The sequence below is a fragment of the Electrona antarctica genome (assembly GCF_951216825.1).
Source record: "Electrona antarctica genome assembly, chromosome: 24".
Taxonomy (NCBI): domain Eukaryota; kingdom Metazoa; phylum Chordata; class Actinopteri; order Myctophiformes; family Myctophidae; genus Electrona; species Electrona antarctica.
In genome coordinates this window covers 1889689-1914361 of record NC_136803.1, presented here as the reverse complement: position 1 = coordinate 1914361, position 24673 = coordinate 1889689, and the positions used below count along the sequence as shown (strand labels likewise).

Below are 24673 nucleotides of genomic sequence, written 5' to 3'. Positions count from 1 at the left end.
TCTTATTTTATTTTTTTTAAACTTAATTTTTATTTGCAGGTAAACATAAAAATAAAAAAACATAAAATGACAGTTACAGTGCAAGTGTTCAAATATATCATTAATAAACAACATATTCCAGTCCATTCCAGTTCTGTTGATTTCTATATTCAGTCCATTTCTCCCAATGTCTCAATGCATGAGTTAGTTTCTCCATTACAAATATCTCCTCCACAATGCTCAGCCACTGCTCACAAACTGGGGGTTCTGGTTTGTACCATAGCCTTGTAATTGCTTTTTTACTAGCTGCCAATAATACTTAGACCAGATAAAATATCTTCTCTCTGCGTATTAACCTGTGACAAATCACCCAGGTACAGCACAACACTAGTCTTAGGTATCTCATAGCTTAGCATCTTCTTTATCTCTGACCATACATTGTCCCAATAATTACTTATTTTAGGACAATTCCAAAATATGTGTTTGTGGTCAACATTTATACTTCCACATAACCTACAGCATGATTGTTGTTTAGACTGCATTCTTGCTGTAATCTTTGGAGTTATGAAATATCTGGTAATATTCTTCCAGCTGAATTCCCTCCACGTTCTAGAGCTTGTGGCCGTGCACTGTGTCCTACATATATTGTACCAGTCCTCATCCGTAACCCGTACCCCCAATCCAGCTTCCCATTTCTCCTTAACACATTGAGAGCCCACGCTTAACTGCCCAAAATCACTTTCACCTAGAAAATCCATTCACATTTTTTATAATTCAGCTGACTGTGGAGACACATGCTGGAACTTTTTACTTTGAAATGTTTTATAGTTTCTGAGTTATTTAATTTAAACGCCAAATGCATTCTCAATGGCGAAAAAACTAACTTTGGCACCACGTGTTAAAAAAAAAAAAAAAAAAGTGTTTTGATTTTTCTGATTTTTTTTAATAAAAGAAATTAAAAAAAAAATTAATAAAAGAAAAAAAAAAAAAAAAAAAAATTCTTTTTTCCAAAGACGTCCACAGACGTGTTGGGCTATGCACGTGCGGTAATACCCAGGACGTCCACAGACGTTTTGGGCACAAAATGTGATTTCTTTACTTGCCATCAAACCATGATACAGAGCTGAGATTACTCTACCCTTTTTCTTTTCATATGCCTGAACCATAATCCTAATAACCTCATTCATTGAGTCTGTTTTTATCTCTTTTTCATAATAATCCCTCATTTGCAAGTATCGAAAAAACTCATGTTTATCAAAGTCATGTTTTATCCTTAAATTTTCAAAACTCTGCATCTCCCCCTTTTCTATCACTGTACATACTGCTGTAATATCATCATGCAGCTTTTAAATGTAGCGTTGGGACAGCGAAGAGGCTGTGAGGTGAACGCCAGAAACACCCAGAAAAACGTGGACAACATACCAGGAAGAACATCCTCTGTTGAAGGCCTTTCCCCGACAGCTTGCTGAGACAGCCCAGCCTGATGAACTCCTGAAAAAACAGGGAGAGAAAACCTTTGTCAAGCTGTCACCTCGAGTCTCTCGTGTTCACAACTCAACATCTGGCCGATACATCATCATATTGGAGAATTCCATATACGCGAGTGCACCGTATGGACCATTAAGCGGACCATTATTAATGTTTTTCTTTTTCAGATTAAAACTTCACAGGTCCAAAAAGTACAATGGAGAGGCTTCAATCAGTGATGACAAATGGTTGTTGCCAAATGCATTGTCAAAGTGCTTCAGGTATTGTTGACCTAATTTCTGTGGTTTGCAACCCACACAGAACAATTACACTGAAATGTTTCAAAACTTTAAAAACATTTAAACAATTACACTGAAATGTTTCAAAACTTTAAAAAAAATTAAATATATTTCTGGGGTACTAAAAATATATATTCAAACATATTATTTAGGGACAGTTGTTTTCCAAAAAAACAAAACATAATGTAATTGTTTTTATTCGTACAAGAGTGAAAAAAAAACGAAAAATAACCCATCCTTCCATGTGTCTCACCCTGCCAGCGATAGCCAGGTAACTAAAGAACCCATCCTTCCATGTGTCTCACCCTGCCAGCGATAGCCAGGTAACTAAAGAACCCATCCTTCCATGTGTCTCACCCTGCCAGCGATAGCCAGGTAACTAAAGAACCCATCCTTCCATGTGTCTCACCCTGCCAGCGATAGCCAGGTAACTAAAGAACCCATCCTTCCATGTGTCTCACCCTGCCAGCGATAGCCAGGTAACTAAATAACCCATCCTTCCATGTGTCTCACCCTGCCAGCGATAGCCAGGTAACTAAAGAACCCATCCTTCCATGTGTCTCACCCTGCCAGCGATAGCCAGGTAACTAAAGAACCCATCCTTCCATGTGTCTCACCCTGCCAGCGATAGCCAGGTTGTCGATGCCCGTCAGGTCTTTCTTTAGTTCTAGAAGCTTCTGGAAGTTCTCCATCTTCATCATGGTTCCCTGGAGCTGCAGCACCAGCTCAGAGACGTCAGCCAAGGCCGCTGGAGAGGGAATTAAAACAGGGTTAGCTTGGGAGTTATTTATACCAGTGACAGGGGGGGGGACCCCAAGGGGTTCTTGGAGGTGTGCCCCAGATCTACAAGCTCATAGCACGGCACCGAGTGCCGCACTACAAGCTTGTAGATCTGCTATTTTTGAAAAATCGGAAAAATGTGTGCAAATCTTTCAATATATATTATTTCACAGTGAACGTTTTTAACTTAAATATTTGCTTCTGGGAGGGGTCCCTGGAACATTAAACATATTTTCAGATGGGGGTCCGCAGCCAAATACAGATAATTCTGGGGTCCTTGACATGAAACATTTTGAGCACCAGTGCACCACTGATGACAGGATTTGGAAGACATTTTGTAGAATCTGTTCTCCCTTCTGGCTTCAAAACTATGGAATGAACTTCCCATTGCAATCAGAACTGCAGCCTCACTCCCAATCCTCCGCCATAGTCAGGCGTATGCAAAGGCTCAACTTATGTAATTTATCGGTAGATTCGTCGAAATGTTCGTCGACTACCTTTTTCCAATGACGAAAAATAAATGGAAACTAAATAAACAAAAAATAAAATACATTTTCAGCAGGTGTAAAAGCAGTCATTATGACGGCATCAAGGCCCGCCAAAATGCATTTGAGTTGACAATCAACTGTAGATATAGTCGACTAAAATCATATGATATTTAAGATATTTTGTCGACTGAAACTAGACTAACACTAAAACATTCCGGTGTGACTAAAATGTGACTAAAACTAAATGAAAACTATTCAAAATTTGCTGCAAAAAACAACACTGATTTTAACCCATTTTTGGCGGGAACCCCTTTTGGTGTTAGCATTATGTTATGCTTTAGCTTTTGAAAAATAGCAGATCTACAAGCTCGTAGCGCGCCACCGAGTGGCGCGCTACGAGCTTGTAGATCTGCTATTTTTTTTAAATCGAAGAACCACTGACATAGAAACATAGCTTTTTCAGAAAACTGTCAGGATGTAGAAGACATTTTTAGAATCTGATCTCAGGTCAAAATGGGTTAAGTCACACAGACACACACACACACCTCGTGAGTCCCTGAAGTCGTCGTGGGTGGGGGGGTAGTGCTTGCAGAGCCTCTCCAGGATCAGCTTGTAGTGCAGCAGGCGATGCAGAGGACGGAGCAGGAACATGTTGAACGGAAGGTAGCAGACCTTCTGCTGCTCGAAGTCTCTGCACGCTGCCTCCACCCGGCGGCTACACCTGATACGCACACACACACACACACACACACACACACACACAGAACAATAAGTCTCTGCACGCTGCCTCCACCCGGCGGCTACACCTGATACGCACACACACACACACAGAACAATAAGTCTCTGCACGCTGCCTCCACCCGGCGGCTACACCTGATACGCACACACACACACACACACACACACACAGAACAATAAGTCTCTGCACGCTGCCTCCACCCGGCGACTACACCTGATACGCACACACACACACACACACAGAACAATAAGTCTCTGCACGCTGCCTCCACCCGGCGGCTACACCTGACACACACACACACACACACACACACACACACACACACACACACACACACACACACACACACACACACACACACACACACACACACACACACACACACACACACACACACACACACACACACACACACACACACACACACACACACACACACACACACACACAGAACAATCAAAGTCTCAGAGACCATTAAGACAGAAGAAGGGCCCAAAAGGGCCTCCACTAGTGCTGCCAGAATTGGCCAAAAATGATATTGGAATATTCCTTTTAAAACACCACATGGATTAGAACGAATGTCGAATGTCGAATGTATACGATTTAAGATATGAATATGATATGAATATTGCAGAATAATAAGCTGTAAAACTTTCTCTTTCTTTATCTATAATATGGTCTGGTCCTGTATGGGCTGAGAAATGCGACTCTCTTGAGTCTTGCGAGATCAAATTAATGATTCATAATTATCTTAATAGCCTAATTGTTGTATGTACAATGTCTTATTTTACGTGGCACAGAGTCTCGCCAGAACTCACACAGAAATTGTATTGTTATTTTTTTAATTTGAATCTTAATTTAAAATATTTGATTATTCTTGTATTATTTACATTCGAATATTCATTCGAATATGGAATATTCGTTGGCAGCACTAGCCTCCACGTCACACACACACACACACACACACACACACACACACACACACACACACACACACACACACACACACACACACACACACACACACACACACACACAGAAAATAGTGTCATGTACTCACCGACACGCACGTTCGAGTTCCACCAGGCACTCAGAGTGCTTCTGCAGATGCACTGACAGTTGCTACAGAGAGAGGGGAGGGGGGAGGGGGGGGGGGGAGGTGTCCATACTGAGTTACCGAGTTTATGAACACTGCCATGTGTGACCATTCTGGCTTTTGTGACATATTATTTGTATAGGAAAGCCAGTGTAGGAGAGACAGACAGTAGGAAAGCTGAGAGGTAGACACTAGTATTGGACAAATACTGTCTACAGACAAAAGGACAGCTGAGAGGGACAGTGTAGGAGAGACAGACAGTAGGAAAGCTGAGTGGGGAGACAGTGTAGGAGAGACAGATAGTAGGACAACTGAGAGGGAGACAGTGTAGGAGACAGACAGTAGGACAGCTGAGAGGGAGACAGTGTAGGAGAGACAGACAGTAGGACAGCTGAGAGACAGACAGTAGGACAGCTGAGAGGGAGACAGTGTAGGAGAGACAGACAGTAGGACAGCTGAGAGGGAGACAGTGTAGGAGAGACAGACAGTAGGACAGCTGAGAGGGAGACAGTGTAGGAGAGACAGACAGTAGGACAGCTGAGAGGGAGACAGTGTAGGAGAGACAGACAGTAGGACAGCTGAGAGGGAGACAGTGTAGGAGAGACAGACAGTAGGACAGCTGAGAGGGAGACAGTGCAGGAGAGACAGACAGTAGGAAAGCTGAGTGGGGAGACAGTGTAGGAGAGACAGACAGTAGGACAGCTGAGAGGGAGACAGTGTAGGAGAGACAGACAGTAGGACAGCCGAGAGGGAGACAGTGTAGGAGAGACAGACAGTAGGACAGCTGAGTGGGGAGACAGTGTAGGAGAGACAGACAGTAGGACAGCTGAGAGACAGACAGTGTAGGAGAGACAGACAGTAGGAAAGCTGAGAGGGAGACAGTGTAGGAGAGACAGACAGTAGGACAGCTGAGAGACAGACAGTGTAGGAGAGACAGACAGTAGGACAGCTGAGAGGGAGACAGTGTAGGAGAGACAGACAGTAGGACAGCTGAGAGGGAGACAGTGTAGGAGAGACAGACAGTAGGAAAGCTGAGTGGGGAGACAGTGTAGGAGAGACAGACAGTAGGACAGCTGAGAGGGAGACAGTGTAGGAGAGACAGACAGTAGGACAGCTGAGAGGGAGACAGTGTAGGAGAGACAGACAGTAGGACAGCTGAGAGGGAGACAGTGTAGGAGAGACAGACAGTAGGACAGCTGAGAGGGAGACAGTGTAGGAGAGACAGACAGTAGGACAGCTGAGAGGGAGACAGTGTAGGAGAGACAGACAGTAGGGCAGCCGAGAGGGAGACAGTGTAGGAGAGACAGACAGTAGGACAGCTGAGAGGGCGACAATGTAGGAGAGACAGACAGTAGGACAGCTGAGAGGGCGACAGTGTAGGAGAGACAGACAGTAGGAAAGCTGAGTGGGAGACAGTGTAGGAGAGACAGACAGTAGGACAGCCGAGAGGGAGACAGTGTAGGAGAGACAGACAGTAGGACAGCCGAGAGACACAGTGTAGGAGAGACAGACAGTAGGACAGCTGAGAGGGCGACAGTGTAGGAGAGACAGACAGTAGGAAAGCTGAGTGGGAGACAGTGTAGGAGAGACAGACAGTAGGACAGCTGAGAGGGAGACAGTGTAGGAGAGACAGACAGTAGGAAAGCTGAGTGGGAGACAGTGTAGGAGAGACAGACAGTAGGAAAGCTGAGTGGGAGACAGTGTAGGAGAGACAGACAGTAGGACAGCTGAGAGGGAGACAGTGTAGGAGAGACAGACAGTAGGACAGCTGAGAGGGCGACAGTGTAGGAGAGACAGACAGTAGGAAAGCTGAGTGGGAGACAGTGTAGGAGAGACAGACAGTAGGACAGCCGAGAGGGAGACAGTGTAGGAGAGACAGACAGTAGGACAGCCGAGAGACAGACAGTGTAGGAGAGACAGACAGTAGGACAGCTGAGAGGGAGACAGTGTAGGAGAGACAGACAGTAGGACAGCTGAGAGGGAGACAGTGTAGGAGAGACAGACAGTAGGACAGCTGAGAGGGAGACAGTGTAGGAGAGACAGACAGTAGGACAGCCGAGAGGGAGACAGTGTAGGAGAGACAGACAGTAGGACAGCCGAGAGGGAGACAGTGTAGGAGTTACCTTCAGACCCTGAATGTTCTTAAGGAGAATGTCTCCAACCCGTTGATAATCTCCCTTGATGTGTGCGTTGGAACGTCCCTCCCTGGCGCACGCACACACACACACACACACACACACACACACACACACACGCACACAAACACACACACACACACACACACACACACACACACACACACAGAGAGAGAGGAGGCAATTAGATGACATAAAATTACAAGGATATTCATCAACATGACTTTTATTTAGATTTAGATATTTAGATGTGATTAAAATACAAAGAGTGATGAGTGTATGTATACAGCCCTTACAGTGTGTGTGGTGTGTGTGTGTGTGTGTGTGTGTGTGTGTGTGTGTGTGTGTGTGTGTGTGTGTGTATGTCTGGACAATAACGTTCTGTAAAGTGACAGACAGCCAGAGAGATGGAGACAGAAAGCACAAGATAAAGACAGTGGGACAGAAACGCAGTAACAAGTGGTCACCAGCAGGTGTCAGACAAGAGCAAGGTTTTAAACACAGGACAGTTGCACTCCCATAAACCCACTCATCTTTGCGTGCGTGTGTGTGAGTACGTGCCTGCGTGCGTGCGTGGTGTGCTTGCGTGGTGTGCTTGTGAACGCAATGCCTGTGCTTCAGTGATTTTCAGTTTTAAATGCAGAAGCCTTCAGGAAGCATGAACTGACATTCATGTAATTGTATTAAAACGTTATACTGTCCCATTACGATGTTTTTTTGTTTTGTTTTTTAAACTCACTTCAACTATTTAATAGTTTATTTCAATTCTTTTTTGAATGTTTCTTCCATTAATATTTAAAATCTGGAATATATGGAGCAGAAATGAGGCTGAAATAAAACGATAGAATATTTAGTGATTTTTTTAAAGCATCACATGGTTTGGCAGTAGCCTGGTTTGGGACTAGCCTGGTTTGGTACTAGTCTGGTTTGGTACTAGTCTGGTTTGGCACTAGCCTGGTTTGGGACTAGCCTGGTTTGGTACTAGTCTGGTTTGGCACTAGCCTGGTTTGGCACTAGCCTGGTTTGGCAGTAGCCTGGTTTGGCACTAGCCTGGTTTGGCACTAGCCTGGTTTGGCAGTAGCCTGGTTTGCCACTAGCCTGGTTTGGCACTAGCCTGGTTTGGTACTAGCCTGGTTTGGCACTAGCCTGGTTTGGCACTAGTCTGGTTTGGCACTAGCCTGGTTTGGCACTAGTCTGGTTTGGCACTAGCCTGGTTGGGCAGTAGCCTGGTTTGGCACTAGCCTGGTTTGGCAGTAGCCTGGTTTGGCAGTAGTCTGGTTTGGCACTAGTCTGGTTTGGCAGTAGCCTGGTTTGGCACTAGCCTGGTTTGGCACTAGCCTGGTTTGGCACTAGCCTGGTTTGGCACTAGCCTGGTTTGGCAGTAGCCTGGTTTGGCACTAGCCTGGTTTGGCAGTAGCCTGGTTTGGCACTAGCCTGGTTTGGCACTAGCCTGGTTTGGCACTAGTCTGGTTTGGCCCTAGCCTGGTTTGGCAGTAGCCTGGTTTGGCAGTAGCCTGGTTTGGCCCTAGCCTGGTTTGGCAGTAGCCTGGTTTGGCACTAGTCTGGTTTGGCACTAGCCTGGTTTGGCACTAGCCTGGTTTGGCAGTAGCCTGGTTTGGCACTAGCCTGGTTTGGCAGTAGCCTGGTTTGGCACTAGCCTGGTTTGGCACTAGTCTGGTTTGGCACTAGCCTGGTTTGGCACTAGTCTGGTTTGGCAGTAGTCTGGTTTGGCACTAGTCTGGTTTGGCACTAGCCTGGTTTGGCACTAGTCTGGTTTGGCAGTAGTCTGGTTTGGCACTAGTCTGGTTTGGCACTAGCCTGGTTTGGCACTAGTCTGGTTTGGCACTAGCCTGGTTTGGCACTAGCCTGGTTGGGCAGTAGCCTGGTTTGGCACTAGCCTGGTTTGGCAGTAGCCTGGTTTGGCAGTAGTCTGGTTTGGCAGTAGTCTGGTTTGGCACTAGTCTGGTTTGGCACTAGCCTGGTTTGGCACTAGCCTGGTTTGGCACTAGCCTGGTTTGGCACTAGCCTGGTTTGGCAGTAGCCTGGTTTGGCACTAGCCTGGTTTGGCAGTAGCCTGGTTTGGCACTAGCCTGGTTTGGCACTAGCCTGGTTTGGCACTAGTCTGGTTTGGCCCTAGCCTGGTTTGGCAGTAGCCTGGTTTGGCAGTAGCCTGGTTTGGCACTAGCCTGGTTTGGCACTAGCCTGGTTTGGCAGTAGCCTGGTTTGGCACTAGTCTGGTTTGGCACTAGCCTGGTTTGGCAGTAGCCTGGTTTGGCACTAGCCTGGTTTGGCAGTAGCCTGGTTTGGCACTAGCCTGGTTTGGCACTAGCCTGGTTTGGCACTAGCCTGGTTTGGCACTAGTCTGGTTTGGCAGTAGTCTGGTTTGGCACTAGTCTGGTTTGGCACTAGCCTGGTTTGGCAGTAGTCTGGTTTGGCAGTAGTCTGGTTTGGCACTAGTCTGGTTTGGCACTAGCCTGGTTTGGCACTAGTCTGGTTTGGCACTAGCCTGGTTTGGCACTAGTCTGGTTTGGCAGTAGTCTGGTTTGGCACTAGTCTGGTTTGGCACTAGCCTGGTTTGGCACTAGTCTGGTTTGGCACTAGCCTGGTTTGGCACTAGTCTGGTTTGGCAGTAGTCTGGTTTGGCACTAGTCTGGTTTGGCAGTAGTCTGGTTTGGCACTAGTCTGGTTTGGCACTAGCCTGGTTTGGTACTAGCCTGGTTTGGCAGTAGTCTGGTTTGGCACTAGTCTGGTTTGGCAGTAGTCTGGTTTGGCACTAGTCTGGTTTGGCACTAGCCTGGTTTGGCAGTAGTCTGGTTTGGCACTAGTCTGGTTTGGCAGTAGTCTGGTTTGGCACTAGTCTGGTTTGGCAGTAGTCTGGTTTGGCAGTAGCCTGGTTTGGCCCTAGCCTGGTTTGGCACTAGCCTGGTTTGGCACTAGCCTGGTTTGGCACTAGCCTGGTTTGGCAGTAGCCTGGTTTGGCAGTAGTCTGGTTTGGCACTAGCCTGGTTTGGCACTAGCCTGGTTTGGCACTAGCCTGGTTTGGCACTAGCCTGGTTTGGCACTAGCCTGGTTTGGCACTAGCCTGGTTTGGCACTAGCCTGGTTTGGCACTAGTCTGGTTTGGCAGTAGCCTGGTTTGGCCCTAGCCTGGTTTGGCAGTAGTCTGGTTTGGCACTAGCCTGGTTTGGCACTAGTCTGGTTTGGCACTAGTCTGGTTTGGCAGTAGCCTGGTTTGGCAGTAGTCTGGTTTGGCACTAGCCTGGTTTGGTACTAGCCTGGTTTGGCAGTAGCCTGGTTTGGCCCTAGCCTGGTTTGGCACTAGTCTGGTTTGGCCCTAGCCTGGTTTGGCCCTAGCCTGGTTTGGCCCTAGCCTGGTTTGGCCCTAGCCTGGTTTGGCAGTAGCCTGGTTTGGCACTAGCCTGGTTTGGCACTAGCCTGGTTTGGCACTAGCCTGGTTTGGTACTAGCCTGGTTTGGCCCTAGCCTGGTTTGGCCCTAGCCTGGTTTGGCCCTAGCCTGGTTTGGCACTAGCCTGGTTTGGTACTAGCCTGGTTTGGTACTAGCCTGGTTTGGTACTAGCCTGGTTTGGTACTAGCCTGGTTTGGCACTAGCCTGGTTTGGTACTAGCCTGGTTTGGTACTAGCCTGGTTTGGCACTAGCCTGGTTTGGCCCTAGCCTGGTTTGGTACTAGCCTGGTTTGGTACTAGCCTGGTTTGGCACTAGCCTGGTTTGGCAGTAGCCTGGTTTGGCCCTAGCCTGGTTTGGTACTAGCCTGGTTTGGTACTAGCCTGGTTTGGCACTAGCCTGGTTTGGCACTAGCCTGGTTTGGCAGTAGCCTGGTTTGGCAGTAGCCTGGTTTGCCACTAGCCTGGTTTGCCACTAGCCTGGTTTGGTACTAGCCTGGTTTGCCACTAGCCTGGTTTGGTACTAGCCTGGTTTGGTACTAGCCTGGTTTGCCACTAGCCTGGTTTGGCACTAGCCTGGCACAGCCAGACTACATCCGTTAGCCTGGCACAGCCAGACCACATCCGCCCCTGTTACATATGCAGCTAGTCTGGCACCACACACTATCCTTCCTTCCGCCCAGATTCCACCTCCAGGCCTCTTGAATCCGTCTGACCAATAAGGACTCTTATTTTAACTATTAACTCCTCTGTCCTTCTTAAAGTCTAGCGGTGATTGGATCCTCCTCTACTCAACACTGCTGCCCCCGAGGCTTTGGAACGGACCAGCTGACCCCCTGTGTGGTCAGTCAGCTCTGTGTGGTCAGTCAGCTATCCCCCTTCTTGCCCCCAGGGCCGTCATATACCATCTTTAAGATGCAGCTTTATTCCTTAGCTAATAAATCAGCTTAACCACTCGAACCCTAGCATCCCTATCCTGGGGGGAATATTTGCAGATCTACACAACATGTTGCATTGCGAGCTTCTTGTAGAGTGGCTGTTTTCGGTGAATAAGTTTGGTGTGCAGAGGTTTGGTGTGCAGAGGTTTGGTGTGCAGAGGTTTGGTGTGAAGAGGTTTGGTGTGCAGAGGTTTGGTGTGCAGAGGTTTGGTGTGCAGAGGTGTGGTGTGCAGAGGTGTGGTGTGCAGAGGTGTGGTGTGCAGAGGTTTGGTGTGCAGAGGTTTGTGTGCAGAGGTTTGGTGTGAAGAGGTTTGGTGTGAAGAGGTTTGGTGTGCAGAGGTTTGTGTGCAGAGGTTTGGTGTGAAGAGGTTTGGTGTGCAGAGGTTTGGTGTGAAGAGGTTTGGTGTGAAGAGGTGTGGTGTGCAGAGGTTTGGTGTGAAGAGGTTTGGTGTGAAGAGGTTTGGTGTGAAGAGGTTTGGTGTGAAGAGGTTTGGTGTGCAGAGGTTTGTGTGCAGAGGTTTGGTGTGAAGAGGTTTGGTGTACAGAGGGGAGAATAGGTGTAGTGTTATGTAACAGTAGAAGAGGTTTGGTGTGCAGAGGGGAGAATAGGTGTAGTGTTATATAACAGTAGAAGAGGTTTGGTGTGCAGAGGGGAGAATAGGTGTAGTGTTATGTAACAGTAGAAGAGGTTTGGTGTGCAGAGGGGAGAATAGGTGTAGTGTTATGTAACAGTAGAAGAGGTTTGGTGTGCAGAGGGGAGAATAGGTGTAGTGTTATATAACAGTAGAAGAGGTTTGGTGTACAGAGGGGAGAATAGGTGTAGTGTTATATAACAGTAGAAGAGGTTTGGTGTGCAGAGGGGAGAATAGGTGTAGTGTTATGTAACAGTAGAAGAGGTTTGGTGTACAGAGGGGAGAATAGGTGTAGTGTTATGTAACAGTAGAAGAGGTTTGGTGTGCAGAGGGGAGAATAGGTGTAGTGTTATGTAACAGTAGAAGAGGTTTGGTGTACAGAGGGGAGAATAGGTGTAGTGTTATGTAACAGTAGAAGAGGTTTGGTGTGCAGAGGGGAGAATAGGTGTAGTGTTATGTAACAGTAGAAGAGGTTTGGTGTACAGAGGGGAGAATAGGTGTAGTGTTATATAACAGTAGAAGAGGTTTGGTGTACAGAGGGGAGAATAGGTGTAGTGTTATGTAACAGTAGAAGAGGTTTGGTGTACAGAGGGGAGAATAGGTGTAGTGTTATATAACAGTAGAAGAGGTTTGGTGTGCAGAGGGGAGAATAGGTGTAGTGTTATGTAACAGTAGAAGAGGTTTGGTGTACAGAGGGGAGAATAGGTGTACTGTTATGTAACAGTAGAAGACTGTTGTGGGAACAGTAGAAGACTGTACTGGTCGTACTGGTTGAGTCATCTACACATATTTTTATATATTTGAAAACTTGAAACGGGACAGTCGGCATACTGAGTACTTTCTACTTTTGGTACTTTATTTGAGCACATTTTGATGCCAATACTTTTGTACTTTTACTCAAGTACATTTTGAATTGCGGACTTTTACTTAAAAGTAACAAGGTAGTTCTACATTGCAGTACTTTTCCCACCACTGGGCTTAAGAACAACGAGTATTATTTTGCTAAATGCATGTCTCTCTCTTTCATTTTTCTCTCCTGTGCTCTCTCTCTCTCTCTCTCTCTCTGATACAATCTGTCAACATGTTCACTCTGGCAGTGTGATGGTTTTGGATGGATGGCTACACAGCTGTGTCTGTGTGTGTGTCTGTGCGTGTGTGTCTGTGCGTGTGTCTGTGCGTGTGTCTGTGCGTGTGTCCGTGCGTGTGTCCGTGCGTGTGTCCGTGCGCGTGTCCGTGCGCGTGTCCGTGCGTGTGTCCGTGCGCGTGTCCGTGCGCGTGTCTGTGTGTGTGTCTGTGCGTGTGTCTGTGCGTGTGCCTGTGTCTGCGTGTGTCTGTGCGTGTGTCTGTGTGTCTGTGCGTGTGTCTGTGCGTGTGTCTGTGTGTCTGTGCGTGTGTCTGTGCGTGTGTCTGTGCATGTGTCTGTGCGTGTGTCTGTGCGTGTGTCTGTGCGTGTGTCCGTGCGTGTGTCTGTGTGTGTGTCTGTGCATGTGTCCGTGCGTGTGTCTGTGTGTGTGTCCATGCGTGTGTGTGTGTGTGTGTGTCTGTGTGTGTGTCTGTGTGTGCATCAGCTTCCAGGGCTGTCGAACCTCTCCACACTTCCCTAAAGTACATTTCAACACACACACACACACACGCACATTCATGTACAAGTGATGTTGTGACTTGGAAGTGAGAGACAGATTGTGGGAGGAACTGGCAACACGCACACACGCACCTCCGCCAATGCACGCACCTCCGCCAATGCACACACGTGCACGCACGCACGCACGCACGCACGCACGCACGCACGCACGCACGCACGCACGCACGTACATCAGTCATGCCTAGGTGTGCTTTCACACAGTCACACATATCAATGCACGCATACACATATACACGCACGTGTAGTACGCATGCGCACACACACACACACACACACACACACACACACACACACACACACACACACACACACACACACACACACACACACACACACACACACACACACACACACACACACACACACACACACACACACACACACACACACACACACACACACACACAACGTGGAAGCACATAAAAGCCATCTACACATCTGTTTTCAGTTGCCTTTCCCCCCCCCATGTTTTTTTTCCCGTCTCCTTTTGAGTCTGCATTCAATTTCTTCTTCTGGTTTACCAGGGAGTGAACTCCTGCACTAGCTGGCTCCTCTCTCTGTGTACCAGGGAGTGAACTCCTGCACTAGCTGCTCCTCTCTCTGTGTACCAGGGAGTGAACTCCTGCACTAGCTGGCTCCTCTCTCTGTGTACCAGGGAGTGAACTCCTGCACTAGCTGCTCCTCTCTCTGTGTACCAGGGAGTGAACTCCTGCACTAGCTGGCTCCTCTCTCTGTGTACCAGGGAGTGAACTCCTGCACTAGCTGGCTCCTCTCTCTGTGTACCAGGGAGTGAACTCCTGCACTAGCTGCTCCTCTCTGTGTGTACCAGGGAGTGAACTCCTGCACTAGCTGCTCCTCTCTGTGTGTACCAGGGAGTGAACTCCTGCACTAGCTGGCTCCTCTCTCTGTGTACCAGGGAGTGAACTCCTGCACTAGCTGGCTCCTCTCTCTGTGTACCAGGGAGTGAACTCCTGCACTAGCTGGCTCCTCTCTCTGTGTACCAGGGAGTGAACTCCTGCACTAGCTGCTCCTCTCTCTGTGTACCAGGGAGTGAACTCCTGCACTAGCTGGCTCCTCTCTCTGTGTACCAGGGAGTGAACTCCTGCACTAGCTGCTCCTCTCTCTGTGTACCAGGGAGTGAACTCCTGCACTAGCTGCTCCTCTCTCTGTGTACCAGGGAGTGAACTCCTGCACTAGCTGGCTCCTCTCTGTGTGTACCAGGGAGTGAACTCCTGCACTAGCTGGCTCCTCTCTGTGTGTACCAGGGAGTGAACTCCTGCACTAGCTGCTCCTCTCTCTGTGTACCAGGGAGTGAACTCCTGCACTAGCTGGCTCCTCTCTCTGTGTACCAGGGAGTGAACTCCTGCACTAGCTGCTCCTCTCTCTGTGTACCAGGGAGTGAACTCCTGCACTAGCTGCTCCTCTCTCTGTGTACCAGGGAGTGAACTCCTGCACTAGCTGCTCCTCTCTCTGTGTACCAGGGAGTGAACTCCTGCACTAGCTGGCTCCTCTCTCTGTGTACCAGGGAGTGAACTCCTGCACTAGCTGCTCCTCTCTCTGTGTACCAGGGAGTGAACTCCTGCACTAGCTGCTCCTCTCTCTGTGTACCAGGGAGTGAACTCCTGCACTAGCTGCTCCTCTCTGTGTGTTTACAAGGGAGTGAACTCCTGCACTAGCTGCTCCTCTCTCTGTGTACCAGGGAGTGAACTCCTGCACTAGCTGCTCCTCTCTCTCTGTGTACCAGGGAGTGAACTCCTGCACTAGCTGGCTCCTCTCTGTGTGTACCAGGGAGTGAACTCCTGCACTAGCTGGCTCCTCTCTGTGTGTACCAGGGAGTGAACTCCTGCACTAGCTGCTCCTCTCTCTGTGTACCAGGGAGTGAACTCCTGCACTAGCTGGCTCCTCTCTCTGTGTACCAGGGAGTGAACTCCTGCACTAGCTGCTCCTCTCTCTGTGTACCAGGGAGTGAACTCCTGCACTAGCTGCTCCTCTCTCTGTGTGTACCAGGGAGTGAACTCCTGCACTAGCTGGCTCCTCTCCTCTGTGTGTTTGTGTGCAAGTCGTTCTGCGGTCATGACATGTCCGAAGGTTAAGACCCAAAGTATGACTTATGTGCCGTTGAGCAAGGCAGTTGCAGACATTTGTACTGGGTCTGACTTAGGGCATTAAGCAACTAGTCGACTAGTTTACTAGTCGACTAGTAAATCCACTAGTCGGCACATCCACTAGTTGACACATTTTTTTTTTTTTGTAGGTCTCAAGATCAGGTAGATTATAGTTATAGTCACCAATGTACACAGTTTTTGAGTGGTGTAAACCACTCCTACAACTGGCTTTGTTAGTTTACGTGTCTGTTCGTACTTTGTTAGTTTACGTGTCTGTTCGTACCAAAAAATGAGCATGGTTGCTATGGTCACCCAGTTCACACGGGTGTGATTTCATTACATCAGACATTACGTCAGACCACAGTTGATCAGTCTATATAAGACCTTACACCACTCAGTTCACACGGGTGTGATTTTTTACATAATAGGTAGTTAAACAACTAGTCGACTAGTCAACTAGTATAAATGACTAGAAGTGAATGCCCTAGTCTGACTATGCTTTTTTATGATCACTGTTGTTTTTAGGACTTTTTAAATTTCAGAGTTTGTTTTTGCACTTGATATGTTATCGGTCTGTGCTGTCTTTATAACTAGGAGGAACATCATTTTAATGCTGTGGTTGTACTGGGCAGCTCCCAGTGGTTAACCCATTTTGGGCGGGAACCCCTTTTGGTGTTTCATTATACTTTAGCTATTGAAAAATAGCAGATGCTTGTAGATCTGCTATTTTTTTCCTGCTTTCAGAGTGAACGTTTTTAACTAAAATCTTTGCTTCTGGGGGGGGGGTCCCTGGAGGCTGGAACAACATATTTTCAGATGGGGGTCGGCGGCCAATTACAAATAATCTTGGGGGTCCTTGACATGAAAATGTTTTGAGCACCGCTGACATAGAAACATGGGTTTTTCATAAAACTGTCAGGATTTAGAAGACATTTGTAGAATCGTTCCCAGGTCAGAATGGGTTAACAGTAGAATGCTGTGGTTGTACATCCACAGCATTCTACTGTGGGGGGGGCCATTCCACTGGGAGAGAACTGGGTCGCAAGTGACGGAACACCACCAGTTTTCACCGCTTCAACAACTTGTTGCTCATATTATAAACTTTTATTTCTTTCCATAAATATGCTATATGTTCTTGCCAAACCATCATTAATATTACATATACAGCCATGCAGGGCCGGTTGGGCCCTAGGTGGCGCTATAAGCGAGATCTGGTCGCACGCGTGCATGTGTTTTTTTCCCGGGTGTATGCGGTTATAAGTCGAATTTTAGGACATCTGGCGCGGTTTTGGTACGGTTCTACACCCATCTATCCTCGTGGAGGACTTAATATATTTTATTAACTTACCATTTTTTGTAACATTTGTCACCTCACCCAATGTGAATGTGTGGGTTGCCAGTTGCCCGACCGATATCCCCCCACTTAATACAGCCCGTATACATATCATTTCTGCTCTTGTCAAACGAGCTAAACCCGCCTCCTCAGACCACGCTGAGCTCCGATTGGCTAGAAGCAGCTTCCAGAAGCTTGAAGCCAGAACCCAGCTTTTAAAAGCTGCGTCAAAGATACGTTTTCACTAGAAAAAAAGCACACTAAAAAAAAAAAAAGCGATTAATTCCAAGCTTCAAAACTAAAACGCTGGTATACAGTACATAAAGATATCATTGGAGCTAGAAACAAGAACCTGCTTCTAGCTTCCTTGGTGTGAACTTCTACTCCACTACATCTCAGAGGCAAATATTGTACTTTTACTCCACTACATTCATTTGAAAAGTTTAGTTACTACTAGTTACTTTGGCTATTATTACAAAACATACATTAAACAATTCAGCCCTGTATACATTTTGGCCATTTGAAAATAGAAGATCTACAAGCTCACAATGCGTCGCGATGCGACACATTGTGAGCTTGTAGATCTGCTATTTTCAAAATATTTTAATATAATTGAAAACTTGAAACGGGACATTCCACATATTGAGTACTTTCTACTTTTGGTACTACATTTTGATGGCAATATTTGTGTACATTTACTCACATGCATTTTGAATTCCAGACTTTTACTTGTTGTACTTGAGTAGTTCTACATGGCAGCATTGACACTCTTATACTTGAGTAAAACATGCGAGTACTTTTTGCACAGGGGACAGTAACATTTGAGTACTTTTTGCACAGGGGACAGTAACATGTGAGTACTTTTTGCACAGGGGACAGTAACATTCGAGTACTTTTTTGCACAGGGGACAGTAACATTTGAGTACTTTTTGCACAGGGGACAGTAACATTTGAGTACTTTTTGCACAGGGGACAGTAACATTTGAGTACTTTTTGCACAGGGGACAGTAACATTTGAGTACTTTTTGCACAGGGGACAGTAACATTTGAGTACTTTTTGCACAAGGGGACAGTAACATGTGAGTACTTTTTGCACAGGGGACAGTAACATTTTAAAGTCCACTGACCACTGAGCCAGCCGCTGCTCCACCTCTTTGAGGAAAGCTTGGTGGAACTTGTAGATGGGCTCGTAGTTGGCGGAGATCAGACTCTTGACCGATTCTGGCATCGCCTCATCTTTCCCTGGAATATTCCGGAAGGCCTAGTAGGCAGGCACACACGCACGCACGCACGCACACACACACACACACACACACGTACACACACACACACACACACACACACACACACACACACACACACACACACACACACACACACACACACACACACACACACACACACACACACACACACACACACACACACACACACACACACACACACACACACACACACACACACACGCACACACACAGTTAGAGATGGTCACACATAACAGAGAAGTCACACCTGCACACGCACAACAGAGTGTTAAATTAGCGGAGACACAGATGTGCAAATACGGGCCCCTTAACGAGCATTCCATGGATTTCAGTCCAAATAAAAATAGGGGCGTAACAGTTAAAGCATTATGTCAGTCTGACAACACAACATGTGGAACAGTGCAACAATACACAGGAATGTTCAGTTCAGTATAGAGCAGGGTACCCCAATAGGCGGCCCGCGGGCCATTTGCGGCCCGCGGAGCGCCCCCTTGCGGCCCGCGGAAGAATTTCCAAAAAAAAAAAAAAAAAAAAAAATCTTTTATTTTTTTGGGGGGGGTCCCAGATATAAATGGCATTAAATGGGGGTCAGTAGCCTATGCATGTCAAACTGGGCATCCTTTTCAAATGGGGTCCTGCCCTGAAAATGAATTTTCAGGGCAAGACCTCGACCTCACGCGTGCGGACTTGGCCCCCAGCCTGGGACCCTAGTCAAAATATGGCCCTCGAGGAAAATTAATTGGGGAACCCTGGTATAGAGTGTCGCAGTCCCGCCCCCTACCATGGACCAGGAAATGAAACCCAATGCATTTTTTCCTCATAGACATTTCTTAAAGTATTTATTTAAAGACGGTTACGCCGCGGACAAAGCCAACTCGAGTCGTCACAACTCATGACAACACAAACAATATTTTGGACCAAACAAATAATTACAAAGAAGAAAAACAACAAAAAAAAGTGTTGTAACCTGCCGTTTTTTTCTTCTTTCTAATTATTTGTTTGGTCCAAAATATGGTTTGTGTTGTCATGAGTTGTCACGACTCGAGTTGGCTTTGTCCGCGGCGTAACCGTCTTTAAAGGAGAATTCCACACTAAACGGCTTTCTTACCTTTCTTTGTAGTTGTTACGTCCCCACCAAAGAGGTCCAGGCGTTATTTTGTGCAAAAGCTCCTTATTGGCTATTTCCCCTACCATAAGCCCTAAATGAATTGCATTGAATTGAATGAGAATTGAATGGGGCTATGGGGTGTTGTGTTACTTTGCTTATTTCCATCGCTCAAAATTATTATTTTTTTGTATATATCCTCTCTTCATAATGTAAATAATATCCCAAGCGGCACACTTTACTACTTATTTCGATGGAAATAAGCGAATTAGCACAACACCCCATAGCCCCATTCAATTCCCATTCAATTCAATGCAATTCATTGAGGGCTTATGGTAGGGGAAATGGCCAATAAGGAGTTTTTGCACAAAAAAACACCTGGACCTCTTTGGTGGGGACGTAACGACTACAAAGAAAGGTAAGAAAGCCTTCTAGCATGGAATTCTCCTTTAAATAAATACTTTAAGAAATGTCTATGAGGAAAATGCATTGGGTTTCATTTCCTGGTCCATGGTAGGGGGCGGGACTGCGGCGCTCTATTGCAGTAAACCAGCAGTGCAAAGTGACTGACAGGGCATTGTGTTTCCTGTGTAATCCTGAACACACAATACTTCATCGAAATAATCGATGAATAGTTCATTAATTAATCGAGTAACACAAATGGAATTTGTCTGCGTTAATTCGTTATTATGTATATATTTTATATAATAAATGATCTATATAAAAAAGGATCTAAAAAGGAATTGATAGAAGAATCTCTAAGAAAGTTGCAGCCCTAAACAAAAAAATAAACCCAAGGATGTAGTGCAGTATAATCAGTGCCTGATACAGACTGTTACACTACATTAATCAATCAATCAATCAATCAATCAATCAATCAATCATAATACTGTTCTCCAGAACTCATGATGCTTCCCATTTAACCCATTCTGACCTGAGATCAGATTCTAAAAATGTTCTTCTACATCCTGACAGTTTTCTGAAAAAGCTGTTTCTATGTCAGTGGTTCTTCGATTTTTAAAAAATAGCAGACCTACAAGCTCGTAGCGCGCCACTCGGTGGCGCGCTATGAGCTTGTAGATCTGCTATTTTTCAATAGCTAAAGCATAACATAATGCTAACACCAAAAGGGGTTCCCGCCCAAAATGGGTTAAAACAATAGACACATTAAAAAGAGGCAAAACCTTTTAAAAAAACATTAAAAAGTAAAAAAAGAGCAGAAAACATTGGCTAGGAGAAACTAAGTGCTGGTGCATTCAAAGTGCAATATAGCAGGTAAAGTGCTGTTGTTCTCTCAGGATGTTGGCCTTGGGGGCAGTATATGTTCTCTCAGGATGTTGGCCTTGGGGGCAGTATATGTTCTCTCAGGATGTTGGCCTTGGGGGCAGTATATGTTCTCTCAGGATGTTGGCCTTGGGGGCAGTATATGTTCTCTCAGGATGTTGGCCTTGGGGGCAGTATATGTTCTCTCAGGATGTTGGCCTTGGGGGCAGTATATGGGGCCTTGGGGGCAGTATATGGGGCCTTGGGGGCAGTATATGGGGCCTTGGGGGCAGTATATGGGGCCTTGGGGGCAGTATATGGGGCCTTGGGGGCAGTATATGGGGCCTTGGGGGCAGTATACGGGGCCTTGGGGGCAGTATACGGGGCCTTGGGGGCAGTATATGGCGAGCATTCTGTGTCCTGATGGATTACACTCAAAATGAGTGACGAGGAGGATAACAAAATACAACATCCGCGTACACATTCATGCGCGCATGCCTGACTGACAGACAGCTGGTGTGGCTTGAGGCGAACACAGCTGACTCAGGAGGGAGGGAGAGAGAAACAGATGTAGAATGAAAAAGAAAGAGAGGGAGAGGGGATTGGGGGGCTGGGAGTGGGACCTCGGCATGCCCACCCAAAGAAAATATTTAAGAGGCATTTAACCCATTTTGGGCGGGAACCCATGTTGGTGTTTTAAGCATTATGTTATACTTTAGCTATTGAAAAATAGCAGATCTACAAGCTCATAGCGAGCTTGTAGGTCTGCTATTTTTGAAAAGTCGTGAAAATGTGGCACAAATCTTATATATTTTTCAGAGCAAACATTTTTAACAAAAATATTGGCTTCTGGGGGAGGTCCCTGGAACTACATATTTTGAGATGGCGGTCCGTGGCCCAATAGAGATAATTCTGGGGGTCCTTGACATGAAAAACGTTGAGCACCGCTGACATAGAAAGTAGAAACATGGGTTTTTCAGAAAAACTTTGAAGGATTTTGAAGCCTTTTTTTGAATCGACCTCAGTCCAAAATGGGTTAAAAAGTGCCAGCACACGCCTTCCTCCACATCAAAGAGAATGGAAACTACCGTTTAAAACAAAACAAAAACAAACAAAACAGCTGAGAAAGACAGGAGAGAAGAGAAGAGATTCGAAGTTTGGAACAGAGAAAGTCAGGAGAAGAGAAGAGAAGAGAAGCGAACAGAACACGTAGAAATAAGTTTCTCTCTCAATACACAGTAGAACAAATTTTCTTCTTTAAATGTAAAAAAGAAATTCACCTTTGATTACATCACAAATTCATTGCCGTCAAAACGTGTACAGGTATAAAGAAAAATAAAATAAAAACCTAACCCTAGGCCTCTTCTGTGAGTTTGCTGCCAACTAATGGGCAAAAACACACCCAGAGTTCAAAAACATGCTAGGGCTGATCTAGATATACTTTGACGTCAAGAATCTGCTAAATGCCCACATTGAAATTTAATTGAAATTTAAGCAAACCATAATGTAAAGGTATATTCAGTGATTTGACTTAATTCAAATATCACTTATTTTTTCTTTTTTTCTGGATAATCCTCCCTACTATAGAGTGTGCTGACCATATAAGGAGTTCCTCCCTGTCCCCAGTGAGCCCCTGGGGTCAAAAAACCCTAGTTTCAGTTTTGGTGGCGGGTGGCAAAACCTTCATCCAATCAGGATGAGTGGGGCCTTCCTCCAATCATGATCGAGTGGGGGCGGGCCTTGGTGCACATGCTGTTGGCCTGTTGCACTTCCCCCCACTGTAGAGCGTGCATGTGCACATTTTGTTACCGGGGCGGACTGGGTGGTTTTCCAAATCACCCAAATCACTGAATGCTCCTTTAAGCTTATAAATTAAGGAATGGGTGTGTTACAGATGTTGTGTTACTATAGATGTGACAATGTATTGACAATAGCAATAGACAATTATTTTTATATATATTTTTTATCCCATGATTTTGTAACCCATTTTTTACCCCTGTGTCAATTATCTAATGTGATCCTGGGCTCTACACACCCTCCGCCAACCTGGGGAGAGCAACGGACTTGCACTCATGCTTCCTTCATGCCTGAGTGTCCAAGTTGCTCCTTTACACCTGGCAGCGGGGAGTTTCCCTGGTTGGGAAAGGAACGCGTGGAAAGGAACACGTTATTCCAACCAGTTCCTTTCCCCTCCATCTGGTGCCCCCGGCTGGCCAGGGGGAGGCAGTTAAGAGACCAGGATTACTGCATGTTTTTTGTGAGGGTCAGTTTTATTATCATTTCTGGCTCGTTGGTACACCTGCATCTACACTTTACACAACAAACGCCTCCACAAGAGGTTTGGGATCTCTTTGCGTGACCTTGTCAGCCCGACTACATAATATCACCATTAACACCGTTGCATTTAGAAGTGACTAAGATCTACTTTCACTACCTGGAGGCTGCTGTGATTTACAAATTGACATCATTCCGAATTTGGGACACAGGCAGTCTCAGAACCTATTCTTGGAACCTGTGCATCTCCAGAATTATGTACAGCAGTGGTTCCCAAACTTCTTCATGTCAGGGACCCCCAAATTGACACTAATTAGCCCACGGACCCCCATTTGAAAATATACACCAGGGACCCCCAAAGGAGAAGACTTTTACGGCTCTAGCAGTGACTCTCAACCATTTAAATTTCAAGGACCCCCAGTTTGACATGCATTAGTCTACGGACCCCCGTTTAATGGCATTTCTACCTCTGGGACCCCCAATTTATATTGTAAAATCAATGTTAATTTTACTCTGGAAAGCCTTTTCAAACCGGAAGATTTAGTGACGATGACCACTTTGGAATGGACCGTACCATTAACAATGGAATGGACCGTACCATTAACAATGGAATGGACCGTACCATTAACAAAGTCAGAACATGTGTAACGGACCATGGAATGGACCGTACCATTAACAATGGAATGGACCGTACCATTAACAATGGAATGGACCGTACCATTAACAAAGTCAGAACATGTGTAACGGACCATGGAATGGACCGTACCATTAACAATGGAATGGACCGTACCATTAACAATGGAATGGAATGTACCATTAACAAAGTCAGAACATGTGTAACGGACCATGGAATGGACCGTACCATTAACAAAGTCAGAACATGTGTAACACACCGTACACTCACCACAGTGATGACTTCCAGGTCTTTGAGGTAGGTTCGTTCTGTGGTCAGTAGCTCCTTGGCGATGAAGTAGGCTTTGTCTGTAGGAAACTTCTAGATACGGTCCCCACACACACACACACACACACACACACACACACACACACACACACACACACACACACACACACACACACACACACACACACACACACACACACACACACACACACACACACACACACACACACACACACACACACACACACACACACAAAATTACAGATTCTTTGTTCATCCTTTGGTTCTGAAATAATGATTACTTCTATCTGGACATTATTTATTTTTCCAATGTGTTCATATCATTCACTTTTGGTGTTAGCATTATGTTATGCTTTAGCTATTGAAAAATAGCAGACCCCCCCCCCCCCCCCTACCTTACAGGTAGAAATTAACACGGTTATTACATAACTACCTTACAGGTAGAAATTAACACGGTTATTACATAACTACCTTACAGGTAGAAATTAACACGGTTATTACATAACTACCTTACAGGTAGAAATTAACACGGTTATTACATAACTACCTTATAGGTAGAAATTAACACGGTTGTAAAGCTTATTACATAACTACCTTATAGGTAGAAATTAACACGGTTATTACATAACTACCTTATAGGTAGAAATTAACACGGTTATTACATAACTACCTTATAGGTAGAAATTAACGGGGTGCATACTTAGTTTAGACTAGTCATTGGTTAAACATGGTTTAAGGTTAGGTTTAGGTGTGCTGCCCCGTGGGAGGTTAGGTTTAGGGTGAGGGTTTGAGATAGGTTGTAGTTGTAG

The 24673-nt window shown here is 46.0% G+C and overlaps 1 protein-coding gene across 1 annotated transcript in view; it reads right to left on the bottom strand.

Annotated features, from left to right (window-relative positions):
• The window catches only part of LOC306917168 (FERM, ARHGEF and pleckstrin domain-containing protein 1-like), a 112280-nt gene that overhangs the window by 15186 nt on the left and 72421 nt on the right, over positions 1 to 24673 (bottom strand). The window contains exons 16-22 of the mRNA XM_079495301.1: positions 23847 to 23936; positions 18163 to 18296; positions 6972 to 7053; positions 4813 to 4874; positions 3559 to 3734; positions 2363 to 2493; positions 1402 to 1470 (exon numbers count right to left, since the gene is read on the bottom strand). Coding sequence (XP_079351427.1) covers positions 1402 to 1470; positions 2363 to 2493; positions 3559 to 3734; positions 4813 to 4874; positions 6972 to 7053; positions 18163 to 18296; positions 23847 to 23936 — 744 coding nt within the window. The remainder of the gene's footprint in view (positions 1 to 1401; positions 1471 to 2362; positions 2494 to 3558; positions 3735 to 4812; positions 4875 to 6971; positions 7054 to 18162; positions 18297 to 23846; positions 23937 to 24673) is intronic.